Raw genomic sequence first — 20,528 nt, forward strand, 5'->3', positions numbered from 1 at the left:
AAAAAGTGCTAATAGATATTTTTTCTACTTTTTGCTTTTATAAATACTTTTAAATATACATGTACTCATTTCTAATTGTTTGAGTAATAAATTACAATAATGATCATCTAGTAAAAAATCCTAAGAGATAATGTTCCAAGACGATGACTTTATACTCCATCATAGTGATTTTTGCCAAGGATTGACCCCTACACCCTCTTTAAATTGCAAAAATTTTTCTCTGAATCAACTCTTAATTAGTTAAGAATAATTATTTAGTTAATGAATTATCCTGGGCATATCACTACTGCCTTTTAGGTATACCTAAAAGGATTTGAGGATTTAGGGATGTCATATAAAGGAAGGAAAAAGGATGGAAGGGAGGGAGGAATAAAACAAAACTATGTTAGACCATATTAATATCTACTGAAAATTGTGAATATACAGTATATTTTAGAAAGAAAGGTTGAAACTACAACTGACATAGACTGTCAATTACCCATAGGCTTTATTAATACAGATAATGGCTGCTTCTAAGAAGTATCAGCAAATTTTACTACATCTGGACACAAGAAGCCAACTAAATTATGTGGTACTTTTCAAAGAAGTAGAGTCAAAAAATGAATTGAAACTGCCCACCATTTTGTATATTCAAAAGTATAAATTTGATTGCTATCTATGGAAATACAGCAAACCACATTTACTTCAAAGATTGTATAATCATCATTCAAATGGAATGTATCTGGATGTGTAATATGGATACAATACATTCAAATACACAGTTTTAGAATTTACAGTTCTTCTTCAAGTAAGCGGATAGCAAAATTCCTTTATTACAGCAAGTTAAACATATGATGAAGTTCTCCTCATTTGTAATTAAAAAATAACCAATGAGGAAATAAATTCAAAATCCTAAACAAAGGTAAAATGACTTGTCTTATTCTTAGTAGTTATTTCTCACAAATCTATTATTTTAAAAATCATGAAAATTAATACTGATGTAGGCAATATAAACAGTAAGATTTGGTCTTGGAAAGAAAAACCCTAATAATTTGGCAAGAATAGAACATCTTATATCAGTAACTCTAAACTACTAAGGTTTCTTTAGTTAAAATGTCTTCAAAGTGAATTAAAATAATAAACTAAAACCAAAATATAAACAATTCTTTATTCATCATTCATAAAATCACTGTCATTTCTACTGTAGAGACCTTTCTTTCTAGGTTGCAATTAAAATTCTTCTAAAAAACGAAAAGAATTTTCAGCAGAGTTCAAATGAAACATCTCAAAATTCCTTTGAAAATTAAATATGGTTGAAGAGATTTTGGCATTTAAATGGTAGAAATGCTAGAGCAACTACAACTGCAAGACAAAGCTAAGGAACAAAGGACAGAAGAATCTGTCATCAACCCCAAAAGTGACTGAACGAAGGTGCTTTTAGATACAGGGGAACATAGGAAGGAAAAAAAACAGACAAAGGGCAAAGTATCATTTCTCAGATTAAAAGAAGTAACTCTAGGGGCACCTGGGTGGCCAGTCAGGTCGTGATCTCAGAGTCCTGGGATCAGCCCCTTCTTAGGCTCCCGGATGAGCAGGGAGTTTGCTTCTTCCTCTCCTGCCCCTCCCCCTGCTTGTGCACACATGCCCCCTAGCTTCCTCTCTCTCTCTCTCTAAAGAATAAATAAAATCTTAAAAAGGAACATTAGAAATATTCTGTCTTTAAGTGAGAGTAATTAAAATTAAAATTGTAATTCTAAAGCAAAATAGACCATATAGCAAACATGAAGGTATGAGAGAAGTATGCTATTAATTTCCCTGAATAAAGGAGAGGAGATACAATAAATACTACTACAATAAAGCTGACCAACAGCTTAAAAAGGGCAGTGTGCAACGTAACACTCTTTCCAGTTTACTTGAAGGTCGGTAGAAATAAAAAGAATGGGAATTATATGTGATCTTGGCTGATGGTTCAAAACAGGGCTTGAAATTACTGGTTGGTTCATTTTTACACAGAAGTGGCTAAAAAAAGAAACATATAGATACAACCTAGATTATATATCTAGATTTTCTATAACCTAGATACCTAATCTAGGTTATAGAAAAAAAACAAGGTTAAACAGAAATTTAATCTGTAGGAATATCCTAAATTTTGATAAGACTGAGATACTGTCCTAAAAGAATGTATCTATTCGTCTTCATGCCTTTCCCTCTACGACTCATTCTTAATTTCTCATTCCCTCCCTATGATTAAATCACTGCCATAAATAACATAAAAGCATACGCAATTTTTATACCATCATTAATTGAAGAGTTTTAGGTCATTTTCCTTTATACAGTAAATTGATACATCACTGATATTTGTCCAAAAACTAAAAACTTCCAAAGTTAAGCTATTTTGTCAGTGTCCTTAAATTGATCTCTTTTTTTGCAGTCAAAATTAGGTAGGATAGAAATAAAGGACAGAAAGACAATGAAATGTTTGAGAGGCAGCTACTGATTTCATATTTTAACAAAGTAACCTAGGTGATATTAAACATGGTATTATTTTACTACTCCCCAAAACAGCTCTCTGTATTTCACTATCTCCAACTTTTCCTTTCCTTTTCTTTCTTAAAAATACTCCAATCAAGCTTTTCTCATACCATTCCTTTCATTTTTTTAATCATCCTACTTGTTATTAGTAGCATTTGACAAAGCCAATCAATCCCTCCTCCTCCTTGAAAAACTAAAACTTGGCTTCCCAGGCACCAGCTTTCTTACTATAAAGAGATCTACTCTTTCTCAACCTTTGTTGGTTCCTCCTTGTTGCTTCAATCACTAAACATTAAGGTCCCTCCAAAGTATGGTATTCACACTACTTCTAATAACTAATAAGACTCCCTTGGAGAGATACCATGCAATTTCTTGGCTTAAACATCAGGGCTGCTGTCTATCTCTGATCCCACAATCTGCTGTGAACTCCAAACTTGGTATATTCACTAAGAAGGCAAGTATATCTCAAACTTAACATCGCCACTCGGTATTTTTAGTAATTCTCAAACTTAACCAGTACAAAAGTCACCTCCTGTTCTTCTCCAAGACACTTCTGGTAGTCTTTTCCTCAATTACTGGCAACTCCATTCAAGTTATGGGGGGATAAACCTCAGCGTCACCCTAACTTTTCTCTTTCATTCTCCACATGCATTTATTGGTTCCATGATCAAAATATGAACGGAATCCAACTACTTCTCACTGGTATACCACTTTGTTCTCTTACCTGGATTATTGTAATAGTCTTCCTGCTTCCGCTCTTGACACCTAGTCTATTCTCTACAACACAAACTGATTTTTAAAAAATTTAAGTCATATTGTATCATTCGTTTGCTCAAAATCTTAAAATGGCTTCAACTCACATCTGGTAAAAGCCAAAGTCCAGACTTTTGGTATACAATACTCTGCTGAAATGGTTCTTCTTCACCACTTTAAAATTAACTACCTTCCACCTAGTTCACTGTCATGCAGCAATACCGGCCTTCTTTCTATTCCCCAAATACCAATTACTTTCTTACTCCAAGGCCTCTGCACTGTTTGCTCCACCTTAAATATCCTTCCACATTTAAACATGGATTACATCTTCATGTCCTTGTCTTTGCTCTAATTCACGAATCATGTAGTTGAGTCTGTCACCACCACTGAAAACTACAAACCCCTATTTTAGCCCTCCCTGTCCCACTCTCCTGCTTTGTTTTTCTCCAAGTCACCATCACCTTCAATATAACAACTTACTTATTTTGTTTTTCGTCTCCTCTGGCACATAAAATTTTAAGTCTCCTAAGAGGGCCAGAATTTTTCTTACAGTTTTGTTCAAGTTTATCTTCCATATCTAGAACTATGACTGTACATAATAAATATCTGTTGAATAAATGAGTCTCTTACACTTTCTGCCTCATCTAAAATAGAGAAATGAAGTCATTTTTCATGCCTAATCAAAGTGACTGCTATATAAAAATCAAACTTAAAATAAATCTGGACTGATAATGAAGCAAGTTAGAGAACTTTTCTCTTAATCTTTTCATTGGGAAATAAAAGCAAGTTCCTAGGTGACGCTGATGCTGCTGATCAAGGTAGCAAACTTTAAGAATCTACTTTATAGGTTATTCTATAAACTACAATATGCAGGCCTTTCAGTCTAATAATAGTTTTTTTTTTTTACTTCCTTCCCTGACAAGGTGAATTCTTGAGAACATTTTAAACACATTTATCTTTCTGGCTTATGTTATTACTGTTAAATACTTAATTCTATGTGCTTATTAAATACAACAATGCACCATTGCTTTCTATAGTCAATATGCATTTAGATTTACTGCATATTACCACTTCTATTACTTTCCAGCATTTCTATTCCTTCATCTTTCTCCATCTTCTGCATCTCTTTCATCTTCATCTTCTACATCTTTTTCTTCTGCATTAAGAATATCCTTTCAGGTTTTCTTTAGTGTAGGTCCACTGGTGGCAAATTCTTCATGTTAATTTATCTAAAAGTGTCTTCATTTTACTCTTGTCTTGAGGGATTTTCACTGCATAGAGAAATTTAGATTGGCAGGTATTTCCCTTTACACAGTGAGGCTCTAGTTCCACCAACTCTGGCTTCTATTGCTTCATGAGAAGTTGGCTGTCAGTCTAACTGCTGGTCTTCTGAAGACAGTAACTTTTCCCTTTATTTTAACAAGGTCCCTTTGCATTTACTTTCAATAGTTTTATTATGATGTGTCAAAGAGTAGCTGCCCCACCACCAGCAGGGGTCACAGGACCAGATACAACTAGCTTTAGTCTTGAACTAGGTTAGTTAGCTTTATGGAGAGGTGTGGAATATAGGCTAGGAAATTCAGCATGCACATCTTCCAACTCATTAGGAGGGCAAGCAACTATACACATACAAAGCTTCTTGCATCTCTCTCGAGCCCACATAAGGGGACATATAGTTGCCAAGGACAGTTAGAGTGCATGTGGTTCTAGACACAGAGATGTGCCTTGGTTTCCTGTCAGTCTTATATTGTTTACTTTGGATAGATATAAGGCCAATATGCCAACTCACAGTTTTCTAAGTCCACATGCAATAGTATAGATGGGGTTTCATAGTAAATTTAAGAGATAACTAGCTGCTAGCAATAACATTTCATGTTTGTCCTAATTCAGCACATTTCCACAAAGTGGTACTATGAGATGGCAGATCCAAGGTCAGATTTTCAGATTTTCAGGCAAGTCTAAATTTCTTCATGGTCCAAGTATAATATTAAATCTTTACTCACATTGTAGATTTATTCTTTGGGGTACGAGGGCTAATTGAATCTCTGCCTTGATGTCTTTCATCAATTTTGTAAAGTTCTCAAGAATAATCCCTTCTAATATTTGCTTCAGTTGCACTATTTCTTTTCTCTCCTTTTAGGTCTTCTATTGAATAAACTTTCTTACTTCATCCTTTATCTATTTTCTGTAGTTTTTTCACCTATTTGTCTCTCTATGCTTCCTTCTGTATATTTTCTTCTAACTTACTACAGGTCCATAGATTCTCTTTCCAACTCTGTCTTACCTTCCATACAATCCATCCACTGAGTTCTTAATTTTGGCAATTATAATTTTTCACTTCTAGGATTTTCATTTTTAAAATAGGTTTTTAGTTACCAGTTGAAATTTTCAATTGTGTCTTTTATCTTGTCAGCATGGTAATTTTTAAGCTACAACTGCTAACTCCAATATCCAGAAGTGCTGTGATTTTGTTACCATTGTCCACTGCTTATGCTGAATTAACTTATAACGTCTTGCCTTTTCCTATGTCTGTCAATTTTTTATTGTGACCGACTGTATTTGTAATTAAAAAAAAAAACTAAATCCCTAGATGATTTTTTCTGAATCTTCTTTCAAAGAGGATTTAATTTTAACTAGCAATCTAGGAACACTTCAATTTAATTTCAAGATTGATACAATCCGGAATTGTAATCACTGTGAGAGTTTATCTTCTACAAACTAGTTCACCCTAGACCCTAGCCCTTTTGGGGACCTAAACCAAAGTGAGTTCACCCACACAGTGGTAAGCACTAGACTCCAATCCCTGTGCCCCTATGAAGCTGCCATAAGTGCTCTCAGCCATTCTACCACGACTGGCAAAGGAGCCCAGAGGAAAAGCATACTCAAAAGCCAGGGTCACATTCCTGTACTGGTAATTCTTTTCTATCTTTTTACATTCCAATGTTTTCAAACAGGTTTCTGTTGTTGTTTTTAAAATAAATGTACTTTAAAAAATAAATAAAAATAAAATAAAATAAATATACTTGGTCCAACTTTTCTAGTTCTATTTACAAGGAATATTAGTACAAATCATCTAGTCTCCCACTGCCAAAACTGGAAATTGAATAACAGAACTTTAAATAAGACAGTAATGGAATATATCTAATTAAAGTTAAATAGTACCTATAAATCAAATTCTTAAAGTACACCTCAAAGAAGAATTTTTGTATCAAAAATAAAAACAACCAAATAAGCACCTAAAGAGCTATTTTTCCAAAAGATTAGTGAGTGACTATTGTTTGTAATAAATACAGTTACTTCTCCATATAACTTATGGGAAAGCTTATACTTTAAAATGTAGGAATAAGTGACAACATAAATGACAAGTTTGAGGAAACCTTTTGCAATCTAGAAGTGCAAATTTCTTATTAAGAAATTAAATGTTTTTAAATATTCTTGTATAAGTTTGTTTTGTACAGAGTAAATCTGCCCTGAAATAGTATTTAATTAGGTGTACACATAGGGCACTCTCCTTTACCTACATCAAATGTTTTTCTTGCAAAAACAATACCAGGTTCAGTTAAATGTTTATTGAGTATATACGGCATATGATCATTAAGGAAAATGAGAAACAGTGTGTACTACTTGCATTTTCCAGTCTTACAGAAGAGATATAAATAGACAATGTGATAATGCTAAAACAGAATATGGACAAGATACTATGAGTACGTAGGAGAGACATTCTATCAGTGTGACATTATTCCATTAGTGACATTTCAATAACTACCTAAAATGTCTATTTTCTTTAGTGATGCAATAGTGGGCAAAACAGAAAATGTGTATCACATATCAATTTTTATTTTAAACTTAAAAAAATTCACATGTGAATACATAAAGTGTTATATGAGACATCCAGGTGAAAAATTTGATATGAAAACTTACCCCATCTGGCAATGCCCTCCAGCACACGGCACTAACAAATTCATTTGTATCATCTTCTTTTCGGTCTTTATCCAGAACACTTTTCACCGTATCAAACTTAAAAGTTAGCAAAGTCTTAGAAAGTCCTTTATAGTATAAGTAAAGAGAGTTGTTCTCACTTCCTGAAAAAAAAAATTTTTTTTTTAATGATTTTTTAGAATGGAAGAACTCACAATTAAGATATCACATTCATAAGGTAATTATTATTCAATGTTTAAGCTAAAAGACAACTCTGTAAGGTTGAATATAAAAGACCAAAGCACAGGATTTCTTAGGAATCATGTGAGAAAAAGATTCATAGAAAAAAGCTACACTTTACTAAAGAAATAATAATTGTTAAATGATAAAACAACATTGATAACGGTAAGGCTGAAATTCTGCAAAATAGTGTCATTTATAGCAGATGTTTAAAGACCAGAAATTTTTTTTAAAGATTTATTTATTTATTTATTTATTTATTTATTTATTTATTTATTTATGATAGACCTAGAGAGAGAGAGAGACAGAGAGAGAGAGAGAGAGACAGAGAGAGAGAGGCAGGCAGAGACACAAGAGGAGGGAGAAGCAGACTCCATGCCGGGAGCCCGGCATGGGACTCGATCCCGAGACCCCAGGATCACACCCTGGGCCAAAGGCAGGCGCTAAACCGCTGAGCCACCCAGGGATTCCCTAAAGACCAGAAATTTGTTATTAGAGCATGAATCTTACATGACATTTAGAAAGATTTCTAAGAGGGGAAAAAAAAAGTTATATCACTTACAAAGTCAGATTTTAATAACCTAGAAAATGTACATCCCATTCCCCAATAAAGACATTATTCTATTAGATAAGTGGTCCAAAAAAAAGCCCTTTATTTTTGAGTAGTCCATCAAAGTATAACAATTGCAAGAGATTTGCTTTGGCGGGGTTTACATTATAAACAACTTTACTGAATAAAGGTCAAGTTATTAGGAAAAACTGATGAAAGTTCATATATTTAGGCATTAGGTGGATTTAGCCTTTGAACATTACCTATGATTTTTCTGCTTCTGATTTAAATTTGCATAAATTACCAACAACAAAAGCCCTAGAATAACAGATCAAGACTATCTAAACAAACTGCTTAATGAAGAGAAAACTCTATAGGGGAAAATGAACATTAAGCTTAAGAAGACAAATAATGTCTCTGAAATTAGGACATAAGCAAAAATTAATATTTTCTTTTATATAATATTGACAGAACTTATGTGATGATGGAGAACAATTATAAAACATATTTAACAATCTTATGTTATTTCATGTGGTTAGGGTTTGTGTTCAGCAAAGGAGGGAAGGACTAATGTTTATTCCAGTACCATCCAAGAAGAATTCAATATGCTGAATGCACAAATTACTTCCTGACTTGGTATGTACTCTGTATTCACTGAATGCAATTTCAGTGACAAATTCCTATTAGTTTCAGGAAAAGACGATTTTACTTACCACAAGCTATATAATCGCCATTGGAAGCGAGGCCTACAAAGTTTTTTTCATTGATGTGACCCTTGAAGGAACGTAGACAGTATGGTTTCCCTACATTCCACAGCTTTAGCTGGCTGTCTGTTGAGCTGAGGTAAACACAAAAAAATGAGAATGCATTTAAGATTTCATGGTCTGAAACTACTCATTAGAGGCAATCCAGTTTGGTGGTTTAGAATGCAAACTATGGAAGAAGTTTTTCTGAGTTACAATGCTCAATATACCATTAACCAAACAGTGATATAACTTCTTTGGCATCGTTATGTGAAATAACCAATTCCTGTATTATTGAATTAGATAAAATTCTGTAAGATGTGAACACTAAATTAATTCATTTAAAATGCTTTCAATAGTCCTTACAGATGTAGGAAGTGCTTACTAATAAACATTACTCCTCAATACCATCATACCACCATCATCAAATAACAAGAGGTCTGTTGGGAATTGTGTTAAATTTCAGGGATATACTCTATGCCACTGGGATTAATTTACTTTTCAAATCTTGAATTATATTGGTATACTAAATTTAAACTATTTTCACAGCTTAGTTGTATCTACAGGGGTGGAATATTATGAATGACTGGAATGGTCTATATAAAGTAATTTATTTACTAAAATAATATTCAAATGCAATTATTTACCAAAAAATTACCAAATATAAAGATCGTTGGTAATCCTATTATAGAGACAGTCATAAAACTTCAACAAAACACCATGTCTTTGTTTTTTTTTGTTACAAAAATCTGATAATACCATATACATTATGTTGTAAATTGTTTACCATTTACTCAATAATTTGGTTTATAATTTTTCTCTAAAATAAACACATTCAGATATCTTCATTAATAACTACATAATAAATCATCTTTCTCTTACATAACATTCACAGAATAGGGCACTATGCTGAATCTTTACATTGTTTACTTCATTTAAAGATTCACAACATAATAACTATTATTAACTCCATTTTAGAGATGAGGCAACTGAGAATGAGAAGGTTATGGATATTTTCAAGATACCACAGCTAGTCCAAAGCAGAGCCAAGACTGAAACTTAGACGCCAAACTCCAAACTCTAACCCTTGTTATTATTTTTTCAAAAGACATTTATGTTGTTTTCATTTTTTTTTTCTTAACAATGTGGCACTGAATATTTATTTGTGTATATATTTTTATTGGCCAAGAATTCAGAGGTTGTGGCAATATATGTATATTTTAATATTACTTTGTAACACTTCCAAATATACTTGTGGGTAAATTTATTCTAAAAACTTCTAAACCTCAAACATATTTTTAAAAAAAATCATGATTTATAAAACCTAAGAAGGACAAGAGATTGGTGAAAATATAAACAACATATAAACATTAATAAGGTTGACTAAAATTTCTCAATTTATACAATTAGGTATATATGTATTACAACTACTAAAAATCAAAATAATTTAACATTTATAAATCTGAAATTGATGAAAAATATTTTTGCCATATAATCTACCATCTACAATTGAATCTGAATAAAATTTTATTTACTGACCATTATTATTCCTAAAGATGGGATACATTTGGACTAGTTAACAATAATTTAGGTTTGTGAACTAATTGCCTATATTATCTTGCCTTAGAAAACTCAGTTCTCTTTTTTTTCCCTTGTTTGTAACTCAGGTTCAAATTACCTTGCCAAATAAATTCAAATTACCAATTTCTAATCTAGAGTAACCAGTATAGAGAGGTAGATATGGTGGGGGATAGCAAATATTAATGCCAAAGCACTGGTATTAATAATTTCCTAAGAGTAGAGATCAGAAATTAAGGTTGGGTGGGGAGCTAAGTGAAAAGAAAAAAAAAAAAGATCATTAAGCGTGAAAAGAAATAAAATACGGAGAAATTAAGATGGATATATGCTAGGGTAATATAAAGAGAACTATGAACTGGGTTAACAGAAAAAAGGGACTGCCTGTTAGAAGTGCTTTGTCAATGATATTTTGGTAATTGAGATTTATTTATCTGGATGACATCTTGTTAAGCTTCAAACAAAATAAAAGACAATTAAACCTTACATTATAATTCTCTAGTGCAGAAGGTTTCTCAAAAGATATGTAACAAGCCACATTTAGTTCTTTTCAAAACATATTTAAAACTCACCATAAAATCATAGGGAAATCAAGTAACACAGAATCAACCAAATATTCCCTAAAACCATAAATAATACTACTGTACTACAAAGTGTATAAATATACAATAACATATTAATTGACTTTAACAGATAAAATGCTTCTTATTCTATTCCATCAACTTTGTTGATTTTCTCTTAAGGAGAAGCAGTGCCTGAAATCCCATCTAAAGTTCAAATGTTGAAGGAGGGGTGCATTAAAAACTCTCTTTATATAATAAAATAAGGATTTTATTCATAAAGAGAATACAAAAGTGAACAATACAAACCAGAATATACATGTATTTTAGTTAGACAAATTATTTTTTAAACTCTACTATTTATGAAAAAGTGCTATACCACAGTGTTACTCTTTACAGATACCCACAGTGACATTATAAAACCGGTCAATGACGACAGAGTTCTCGGTTAAGCTCAATCTCAGGAGAGTAATACTCACGCAGAGACAATTTCCTCACCACTCACAAACTTTGCATAAGAGACTGCTTTTCGGTGTCCCTTGAATACCATGATTGGCTGTTTAGTGTTACGAAGATCATAGTAGTGGACACAGTGATCTAAAACAAATAAAACAAGAAAAATGTAGTAAATGAAGAAATGTAAAAGCAAAGCTCATTTTAAATGGTTTGGTGTCTTTTCAAAGGTTTCAGGGACAATATCAAACATGTAATAACAAAACTAAGTGCTATGAATGATTTTCAAAGACAAGGAAGATATAGTGTGTCTTCTGTTTTTAATCTAGGAAATATAGTAGCATAAAAAAGTACATACACATGCCAATGTCAGTCTGAAAGGGAGTTCCGCTGATATATCCAGTGATCCTGGCTCTAATTCCAGAGTAGTAAAGGTTCAAAGTAACCGAAAATCTTAAAATGTATCCTTACATTTTAGACGACCTTATAAAAAAAAGGTAATATAAATATTTTACAGGACTCCTGGGTGGCTCAGTGGTTGGGCATCTGCCTTCAGCTCAGGTCCTGATCCTGGGGTCCTGGGATTGAGTGTCCCATCAGGCTCCCCACAGAGACCGCTTCTCCCTCTGCCTATATCTCTGCCTTTCTGTGTCTCATGAATAAATAAATAAAATCTTTAAAATATACAGATTAACATTTTAGGCTTCTGGTTAAAAATAATACTATATAATTTCCCACATTTGCCTTTGAAAAAAGTGTGTCTTGAGACACATTTTACATATAATAAAACCAACTCACTGTAATTATACAATTCAACGATTTTTAGTAACTTTATCCAGTGGTACACCAAGTATCAGTTTTAAAACAGTTTTAAAACAGTTTCCTCAGGGTGCCTGGGTGGCTCAGTGGTTGAGCATCCACCTTTGGATCAGGTCAAGATCTCAGGGCTACCACAGGGAACCTACTTCTCCCTCTGCCTATGTCTCTGCCACTCTCTTTGTCTCCCTCATTAATAAATAAATAAAATCTTAAAAATAAATAAATAAAACGTTTTTCTCATTCCAGTAACATGCCTCATGCTCATTTACCACCCACTGCCTTAGGCAATCACTATATCTAACTTTTTCTAATAAATTTACCTTTTCTGGACATTCAATGTAGATGAAGCCATATAATACATGACTTCTATGTATGGTTTCTTATACTTCAAATAACGTTTTTGATGTCGTAACAAATCAATAGTTCAGTCCTTTTTTTTCTTAAGATTTTATTTATTTATTCATGAGAGAAACAGAAAGAGAGAGAGAGAAGCAGAGACACAGGCAGAGGGAGAAGCAGGCTCCATTCAGCAAGCCCAATGAGGGACTCAATCCTGGGACGCCGGGATCATGTCCTGAGCCGAAGGCAGGTGCTCAACCGCTGAACCACCCAGGCATCCCTAGTTCATTTCATCCTATTGCTAAGTAGTACCATTGTATAGATAGACTACATTTTGTCGACCCACTCACCAGGTGAAGTACTGTTTCATAACCAAACCATTTTCTGGTTATGAAAAATAATGCTGTTATGAACAATCACATTCAAGGCTTTGTGAAAAATGTATTCAAGTCTCACTAAGATATCTAAGAAGTGTTAATTACTGCATTAGGTGATAATTTTTTAAAGAAATTGACAAACTGCTGACTGTACCATTTTAAATTTTTACAAGCGATACAAGATGGTTCCAGTTCCTTTACATGAGTACTCTGAAAATTTTGGATACAATCAAAAAAATTTTTAACAAATATTACCAACCATTCTGTTGCTTGTCTTTTTTATTTTCTTAACAATATATTTTATCTTATTTTATTTTATTAAAGTTTTTATTTATTTTTTCATGAGAGACAGAGACACAGGCAGAGGGAGAAGCAGGCTCCATACTGGGAGCCCGATGTGGGACTCGATCCCAGGCCTCCAGGATCAGGCCCTGGACTGAAGGCGGCACTAAACCACTGAACCACAGGGGCTGCCCTTAGCAGTATATTGTAAAGCACAGAAGCTTTGGATTTGATGAGGTCCAATTTTTTTTTTTTTTCTATTTTAACCTCATAAAAAACTTTGACTAAAATAAAATCTTAAAGATTTTTCTTCTTCTTCTAGCATTGATTGTTTTAGTTCTTACATTTATGTCTATGATCAATTCTAAGTTAATTTTTCTATATGGTAGGAGTAGAGGTCAAAGTTCATCTTCTTGCATATGAAAGGATATGCATCCAACTGTCCCACCATGAGGTGGAAACAAACTTTTTCTCTAATGAACTGCTTCAGCAGCCTTGATGAAAATGAACTGACTTTTGGATTTTTAATCCTAATCAAGAGATTTGTGTATGTCTACCTCCTCCCAGTGCAACAGTGTCTTGTACAACTATAGCTTTGTTTTTTAAAAAAGATTTTATTTATTTTTTAAAGATTTATTTATTGGAGGGGGCGGTGGACCAAGGGAGACAGAATCTTAAGGAGACTCTTTGCTTGCTGAGCATGCAGTTTGATGTGGGGCTCACAACCCTGAGATCATAACCTGAGCTAAAATTAGGCTTAGTCAGATGCTTAACCAACTGAGCCACCTAGACACCCCTAAGATTTTAAGTAATTGCTACACACATTGTGGGATGCAAACTTTTAACCTCAAGATCAAGAATCACATGCTCTACTAAGACAGTCTGAGCGCACCTATAACGAACTAGAGCTTTATAATTTTGATATTCAGTAGAAAAAGTTCTTCAACTTTGTTCTTTCATAAAAAAATTTTTTGGCAATTCCTGTCCATTAGCATTTCCACATAAATTTTAGGATATGGTTATCATTTCCTGGATAAAAGCCTCCTATTTTTCCAGAGATTGAGTAGTATCTACAAATTACTCTTAGGAAAATTATCATCTTAACAATATTAAGTCATCCAATTTATGAACAGAATATCTCTGCATTTATTTACATCTTATTTCCCTTAACATATTTTTGTAATGTTTAATGTACAAGTGTTGCAATTACCTTATTCAATTTATTCATTAAGAATTTTATTCTTAAAAAAAAAAGAATTTTATTCTTTTTGATGTTATTCTGAACAGAATCATACTATTTTTTTGGACTGTACATTGTATTTTAAAAGACTTTTTTTTAATACTGATACTTTATTCTGTGGCCCAGCTGAACAATTATTAGTTCTATTTTTTTTAAAGATTACCTAAAATTTTCTACATATGGGTTGGTGTCATCTGCAAAAGCATAGTTTAATATTTTTTTATGAATATATTGATTATTTCTTTGAGAGTGAGAGCGCACAAGCATGTGGCGTGGCAGAGGGAGGAGAAGCAGACTCCTGCTGACTAGGAAGTCCATTGTGGGACTCAATCCCAGGACACTGGGATCATGACCTGAGCTGAAGGCAGACCCTTTAACCAACAGAGCCACCCAAAAGCCCTTAATGTTTTCTTTCAATGGGCACCTTCATGGCTCAGTTGGTTAAGGGTCTGCCTTCAGCTCACATCCTGATCCCAGGGTCCTGGGATCCAGTCTTGCATCAAGCTCCCTCCCCAGTGGTGAGTCTGCTTCTCCCTCTACCCTTACCCCCTGCTTGTGATCTCTTTCTCTCTCCTATGTTCTCTCTCTCAAACAAATAAAATCTTAAAAAAAAGAAAAAAATCAGGATATCTTGTGTTTCCTTTTCTTCCCTGGCAGTATTAGCTAGAATCTCCAGTACTGTGTTTAACCGAAGAGGCACCAGTGAACATCCTTGTCTTGTTCCTGTTTGTAGGGGAAAAGCATTCAGTCTTTTACTGGTAACAGATATTCACTGCGGTTTTTCAATGAAACCTTCTGTCAAGTTGAAGACGTTTACTGCTGTTTGTTACGTTTTAATCATTAATGGGTATGGGATTTTGTCAAATGCCCTTTCTATGTTTGTTAGGATGATTTATATGGTTTTAACTCTTTATTCTATTAATACAGTATATTATATTAATTGATTTTTGGATGTTAAACAAATTTGGTACTCCTGGAATTAATTTCACACTATCAGAGTGATAATCTTTTAAATATACCATTGAATTTGCTTTGCTAATATTCTGTACAAGGAATCTGCATCTCTATTCTTGAAGAATACTGGTCTGTTTTTCTATTTGTGTGGTATATTGGGCTTCTGGTTTTGAAAATTCTTCAGGGAAGATTTTGTGAAGTAGTAGTAGTATTTTTTATCATTTAATAAAATTTACCAGGGAAGCCATTTGGGTCTCTGCCGTTCTTTGTAGGAATGTTATTACTCAATTTTTTTTCCCTTTCATAGGTCTATTTGATTTTATGCTTCTTGAGTCAATTCTAATAATGTGAATTATAAAATTTGTTCACTTCATTTACATTATTAAGCTGGCATACAGCTGTTCATGGTATTCTGCTGTAACCCTTTTAATATCTGAAATCCCCTTCTTTCATTTTTTTTTAAGATTTTATTTCTTTATTTAGAGAGAGAGGGAGCAAATGAGTGGGGGAAGGGGCACACTGGGAGAAAAAGAATCTCAAGCAGACTTCCCACTGAGCAAGGAACCCAAGACCCTGAAGCAAAATCAGGAATTGGCCACTTGACATACTAAGCCACTTAGGAGCCAGCCCCTGGTTTCTTTTATTCTTAATTTTAGTGATTTGTGTCTTCCTTTTTTCTTAGCCTACCTAAAAGTGTGCCAAATGGGTTGATCTTTTCAAAGAACCAACTTTTTTTTTAAGAGAGTGCAAGTAGGTGCAAGTAGGAAGGGAGGAGGGGGAGGGGAGAGGGAGGGGACAGGGAGAATTGTAAGCAGGCTCCCCCATTCAGCATGGAGCCCATGTGGGGCTTGAGCTCATGATCGGAGATGACCTATGCCAATATCAAGAGTTGGATGCTTAACCAACTGAAACACCCAACTGCCACTCAACCAGTTTTTAGTTTTGCTGATTTTTTCTCTATCATGTTTCTATTCGTTAATTCACTAATTCCCATCCTATTATTTCCTTCCTTCCGTTGCTTCATTTATTATTTTTTTCTAGATGTTTATGGTAAGAGCTTAGATTATTAAGATCTTTCTCTTTTTTAATGTAAACACTTGAAGATAGACATTTTTATTTAAGATTTTATTTTTAAGTAATCTCTCAATTCCGCATGGGGATCGAATTTACAATCCCAAGATCAAGAGTCACATGCTCTACTCAGTGAACCAGGACATTTCTTCTAAGCACTGCTTCAGCTGCTAACACAGATTTTAGGGGTTTTTTTTAAGATTTTTTTTAATTCGTGAGAGACAGAAAGAGGCAGAGACTTAGGCAGAGGGAGAAGTAGGCTCTCTGCTTCTTGATCCTGGGTCTCCAGGATGACACCCTGGCCTTAAGGCGGCACTAAACCCCTGAGCCACCTGGACTGCCCAGAAGTTGCTAATCTTATGGAGGAGTGCTTTTATGTGCTGAGTTGCTTTTCTCTTGGTGTTTTCCAAGATTCTTTCCCCTTCTTTGCTTTCAGGAGTTTGAATTTGATGTGTTTGGGTGCCAGTCTCATAGAGTTTATTCTACTTTGACCTCACAGAGGTTTATGAGTGTCTAAACTGATGTTTTCCATACAATTTGGGGGAAGTTCTGGCCCCATTACCTTAAATATTTTCCATCCCTTTCTCTATTCCCTTATTTTCTGAGTCTGTTTATGCTGGCATTTTTAATGGTGTCTGACAGGTTTCCAAAGCTTTATTCATTTTTCTCCATTCTTAGACTGAATAATCACTATTGACTTAACTCCAAGTTCACTGCCAGTTCAAATCTGCTTAAGTGTTCCTCTAGTGAATTTTTATTTCAGTTATTATAATTTTCAACTACAGAATTTCTATTTGTTTTTTATTTTTTGAACAGTCTCATATTTTTATATTTCTTTCATTCCCTAATCATGTTTTAATTCACTGAATACATTTAATTTCTTTTTTTCTTTTTTTTTTTTTTTTTATTTATGATAGTCACAGAGAGAGAGAGAGGCAGAGACACAGGCAGAGGGAGAAGCGGGCTCCATGCACCGGGAGCCCGATGTGGGATTCGATCCCGGGTCTCCAGGATCGCGCCCTGGGCCAAAGGCAGGCGCCAAACCACTGCGCCACTCAGGGATCCCAACTGAATACATTTAAATTAGCTGCTTTAAAGTTTGTAGTAAGCCTAACTCTGTTATACTTTTAGCTAATTTTTTCCTGCTTTTTTGCATAATCCCATAGTTTTGATTTTGGGGTGGTTTGTTTGTTGTTTTTTATAAAAGGCAGACATTATAGATAATATAATGTGGTAACTATGAAATCAGTTCCTACCACCCTCTCCTGGGACTTTTGTGACTTGGCTTTTTGTTGTCGGTTTTGTTGACACTTTTTTTTTTTTTTTAATTTTTTTATTTATGATAGGCACACAGTGAGAGAGAGAGAGAGAGGCGGAGACACAGGCAGAGGGAGAAGCAGGCTCCATGCACCGGGAGCCTGATGTGGGATTCGATCCCGGGTCTCCAGGATCGCGCCCTGGGCCAAAGGCAGGCGCTAAACCGCTGCGCCACCCAGGGATCCCCGGTTTTGTTGACACTTAATTGTCCAGAAGGGACTCTCTAGTCTGTAAATCCATGATGTATGAAACCACTTAAGTTTCGATTTGTTTTCTTGTAAAAAAAGAATTTTTTTTTTTACCTTGATTAATAAAGTTTGCTCCTGGGTCAGCATTGCTTAGTAGCCACAAAATGTTCTTAAATGTTTTGAGCCAGTATGTCTTCTATCCTTTGCCCAGGGCACCTGTGGTGTGTGTTAGGGCATCCTATTCAAAGCTCAGCAACTTTTAAATCTCACTTCTTACCTATACAGAGTTAATGAGAGGCAAGCAACTAGAGTCCTTTCATTTTTCTCCTGGAAAAGCACACTGGCCTGAATATGCACAAAGCATTCTACATCCGAGGAGACCCTGTGGCTATTCTGCTGCCCATATCCTTTTAAATTTTGACTGGACTCCTGTTTGCCCCATCTCTTATCACAGCCTTAGATAACTGTGATCTGATTGTTTTCAACAAAACCCTGGGTCCAGGTCTTTCCCCATATGGACTTTGAGTCAGGTCAAACAATGACAATGATCTAGAAATAGGGCATTCTGAGAAGTTCCCACACCTATTTTTCTTTTCCTAGTGGTGGCTAGAAGGCTGGTGGTTTTCAAGGCTTATATACCACAAGTTAGCTCAGTTTTTATAAATTTGCCTGTATTTTTTTTGCTTTTATGGAAAAGTATTCTCAGATTTTTAAAATTATTATAATTGCATTAAGTAATCACCTCAAATGACAGCAATTAGCTTATACTGTAGAGATATAAATGTATAGCTGCAAATTGTTTCACATGTGCTAAAGTAAAAATGGAAAAAAAAATTCTGCTTCAAATGCTGTGCCCATGTTAAATTTACCAGTTACAAAGATTAAACTTCTCTTTTGCATTAATAATTTAAAATTGAAAAATATTTTTGTAAAATAATTATTTCATAAAAGCTGAAAACAATTTGATATAATCAAAACAGCACAGTACAGTATAATAATATATTAACGTATTCTCAGGCTAATAATAAACAACACAAGGAGAAGGAATGTATACAAAAATGTAGGGATATAAGAAAAGGTTAAATTATTTCACTGTGCACTATAAGATTTTATAGTAGCTAGGATGAGAAAAGTAGTAGAGAGACTTAAGTATAAAACGGGAAAAGATTTTTTTTAGACATGGCAATCTTGAAGGAAACTGCACTATAATACTCAGAACCAGCTCTGTGCAGTGGTGATTTATTTTCAGCAAAACAAATACTACTCCATCATATTACTATTACTAAACCATCATCTTGCTATTCTTTTTTCTATTTTTGATTTTTATTTTTACTGTATTTAATTAGAATTTGATTCAACTTCAAGTTACTTAAGAACTAGGAACATACAAAACTGGGTTATAATTTGTATTTGTCCATGTAACTTAATTAACATTATGACAAAAATAGTTTACTTCAGGGGGAGGAGTCCTCAGTAACTGGCTTTCCTTTATAAAGGGGAAGCCTTTCTGAAGTGTTACCGCCATTTTTAAAAATACTCTTAATAATTTGAAAATTTAATATATGATCACATTTCTATTCCTTTTCTTTCTCCCTAAGTTCTTACTGTGAAAAATCTCAAACCTGCAGAAAAGTTGAGACAACAATGAACTGAACTTTGTATTTTTTCAATTAGACTCTCCAAATGTAAATATGGTTACCATATTTCTTTTAGCCTTCTCTCTATAAATAAACAAATACACTCTTTTTTTGCCCCATGAACCATTTGTAAGTAAGTTTCAAACATCAGGATATTTTACCCATAAAAACATCAGAAATTACTGTCTAAAAACAAGACGACTCTCCACAATACCACTGTTAATACTTATGAAACATTGACATAAGAATATAATTTAATATGCATTCTACACTCAAATATCCCAATTGTAAAAAATATCCTGAATAGAGGGACGCCTGGGTGGCTCTGAGGTTAAGTGTCTGCCTACAGCTCAGGGCATGATCCCAGAATCCAGGATCGAGTCTCGCATCAGGCTTCCTGCATGGAGCCTGCTTCTCCCTCTGCCTATGTCTCTGGCCCCCTCTCTCACTCTGTGTCTCTCATGAATAAATAAATAAGTCTTTAAAAAAAATCTTGAATAGCTATTTATTTATTTAATTTTCCTCAAGGGTCACTCACTATATTCAGTTTCTATGTTTTTTGTTGTTGTTTTATATACAACTTAACAGTTTTTTGGAAGCATCTCAGGTAGCTGTTTTGTAGAATGTTCCACATTTAAATTTGAATGTTTTCTCATCATTATGTTCATGTTCAATATTTTTGACAAGAATACTATAAAGATTATGTTCCTTCCTACTGCATCACATTAGGAGGCATATCATGTCTGCCCCAATGGTGATGCCAAATTTGATTTCTCAGTTAATTGCCCCCATGGCCTTGTCAATGTAAAGAAAATTTGTTTCTATTTTAACCAAACATACACAATCATTAAGAGGAATATCAATACAGAATTATTTCTGGTATAATTAATAATTTTCCTATAGTGATACCACAAAGTATTTCATAAGGTAATCACTGCTGATATGCTAAAGTGAGAGGGTGAAAATAATCTGCCCGGAATAGATGCAGAAATACCTGACTG

At 34.0% G+C, this 20,528-nt stretch overlaps 1 protein-coding gene across 5 annotated transcripts in view; it reads right to left on the reverse strand.

The window, feature by feature from the left end:
- Positions 1-20,528, reverse strand: part of COP1 (COP1 E3 ubiquitin ligase) — a 247,303-nt gene that overhangs the window by 49,284 nt on the left and 177,491 nt on the right. For all 5 annotated transcript variants that reach the window (XM_072733092.1, XM_072733089.1, XM_072733091.1 and 2 more), the window contains 3 exons: positions 11,330-11,447; positions 8,686-8,810; positions 7,186-7,346 (listed from right to left, as the gene is read on the reverse strand). In XM_072733092.1, the coding sequence (XP_072589193.1) occupies positions 7,186-7,346; positions 8,686-8,810; positions 11,330-11,447 (404 nt within the window). The remainder of the gene's footprint in view (positions 1-7,185; positions 7,347-8,685; positions 8,811-11,329; positions 11,448-20,528) is intronic.

The sequence above is a fragment of the Vulpes vulpes genome, chromosome 13 (genome assembly GCF_048418805.1).
Source record: "Vulpes vulpes isolate BD-2025 chromosome 13, VulVul3, whole genome shotgun sequence".
Classification (NCBI taxonomy): Eukaryota; Metazoa; Chordata; class Mammalia; order Carnivora; family Canidae; genus Vulpes; species Vulpes vulpes.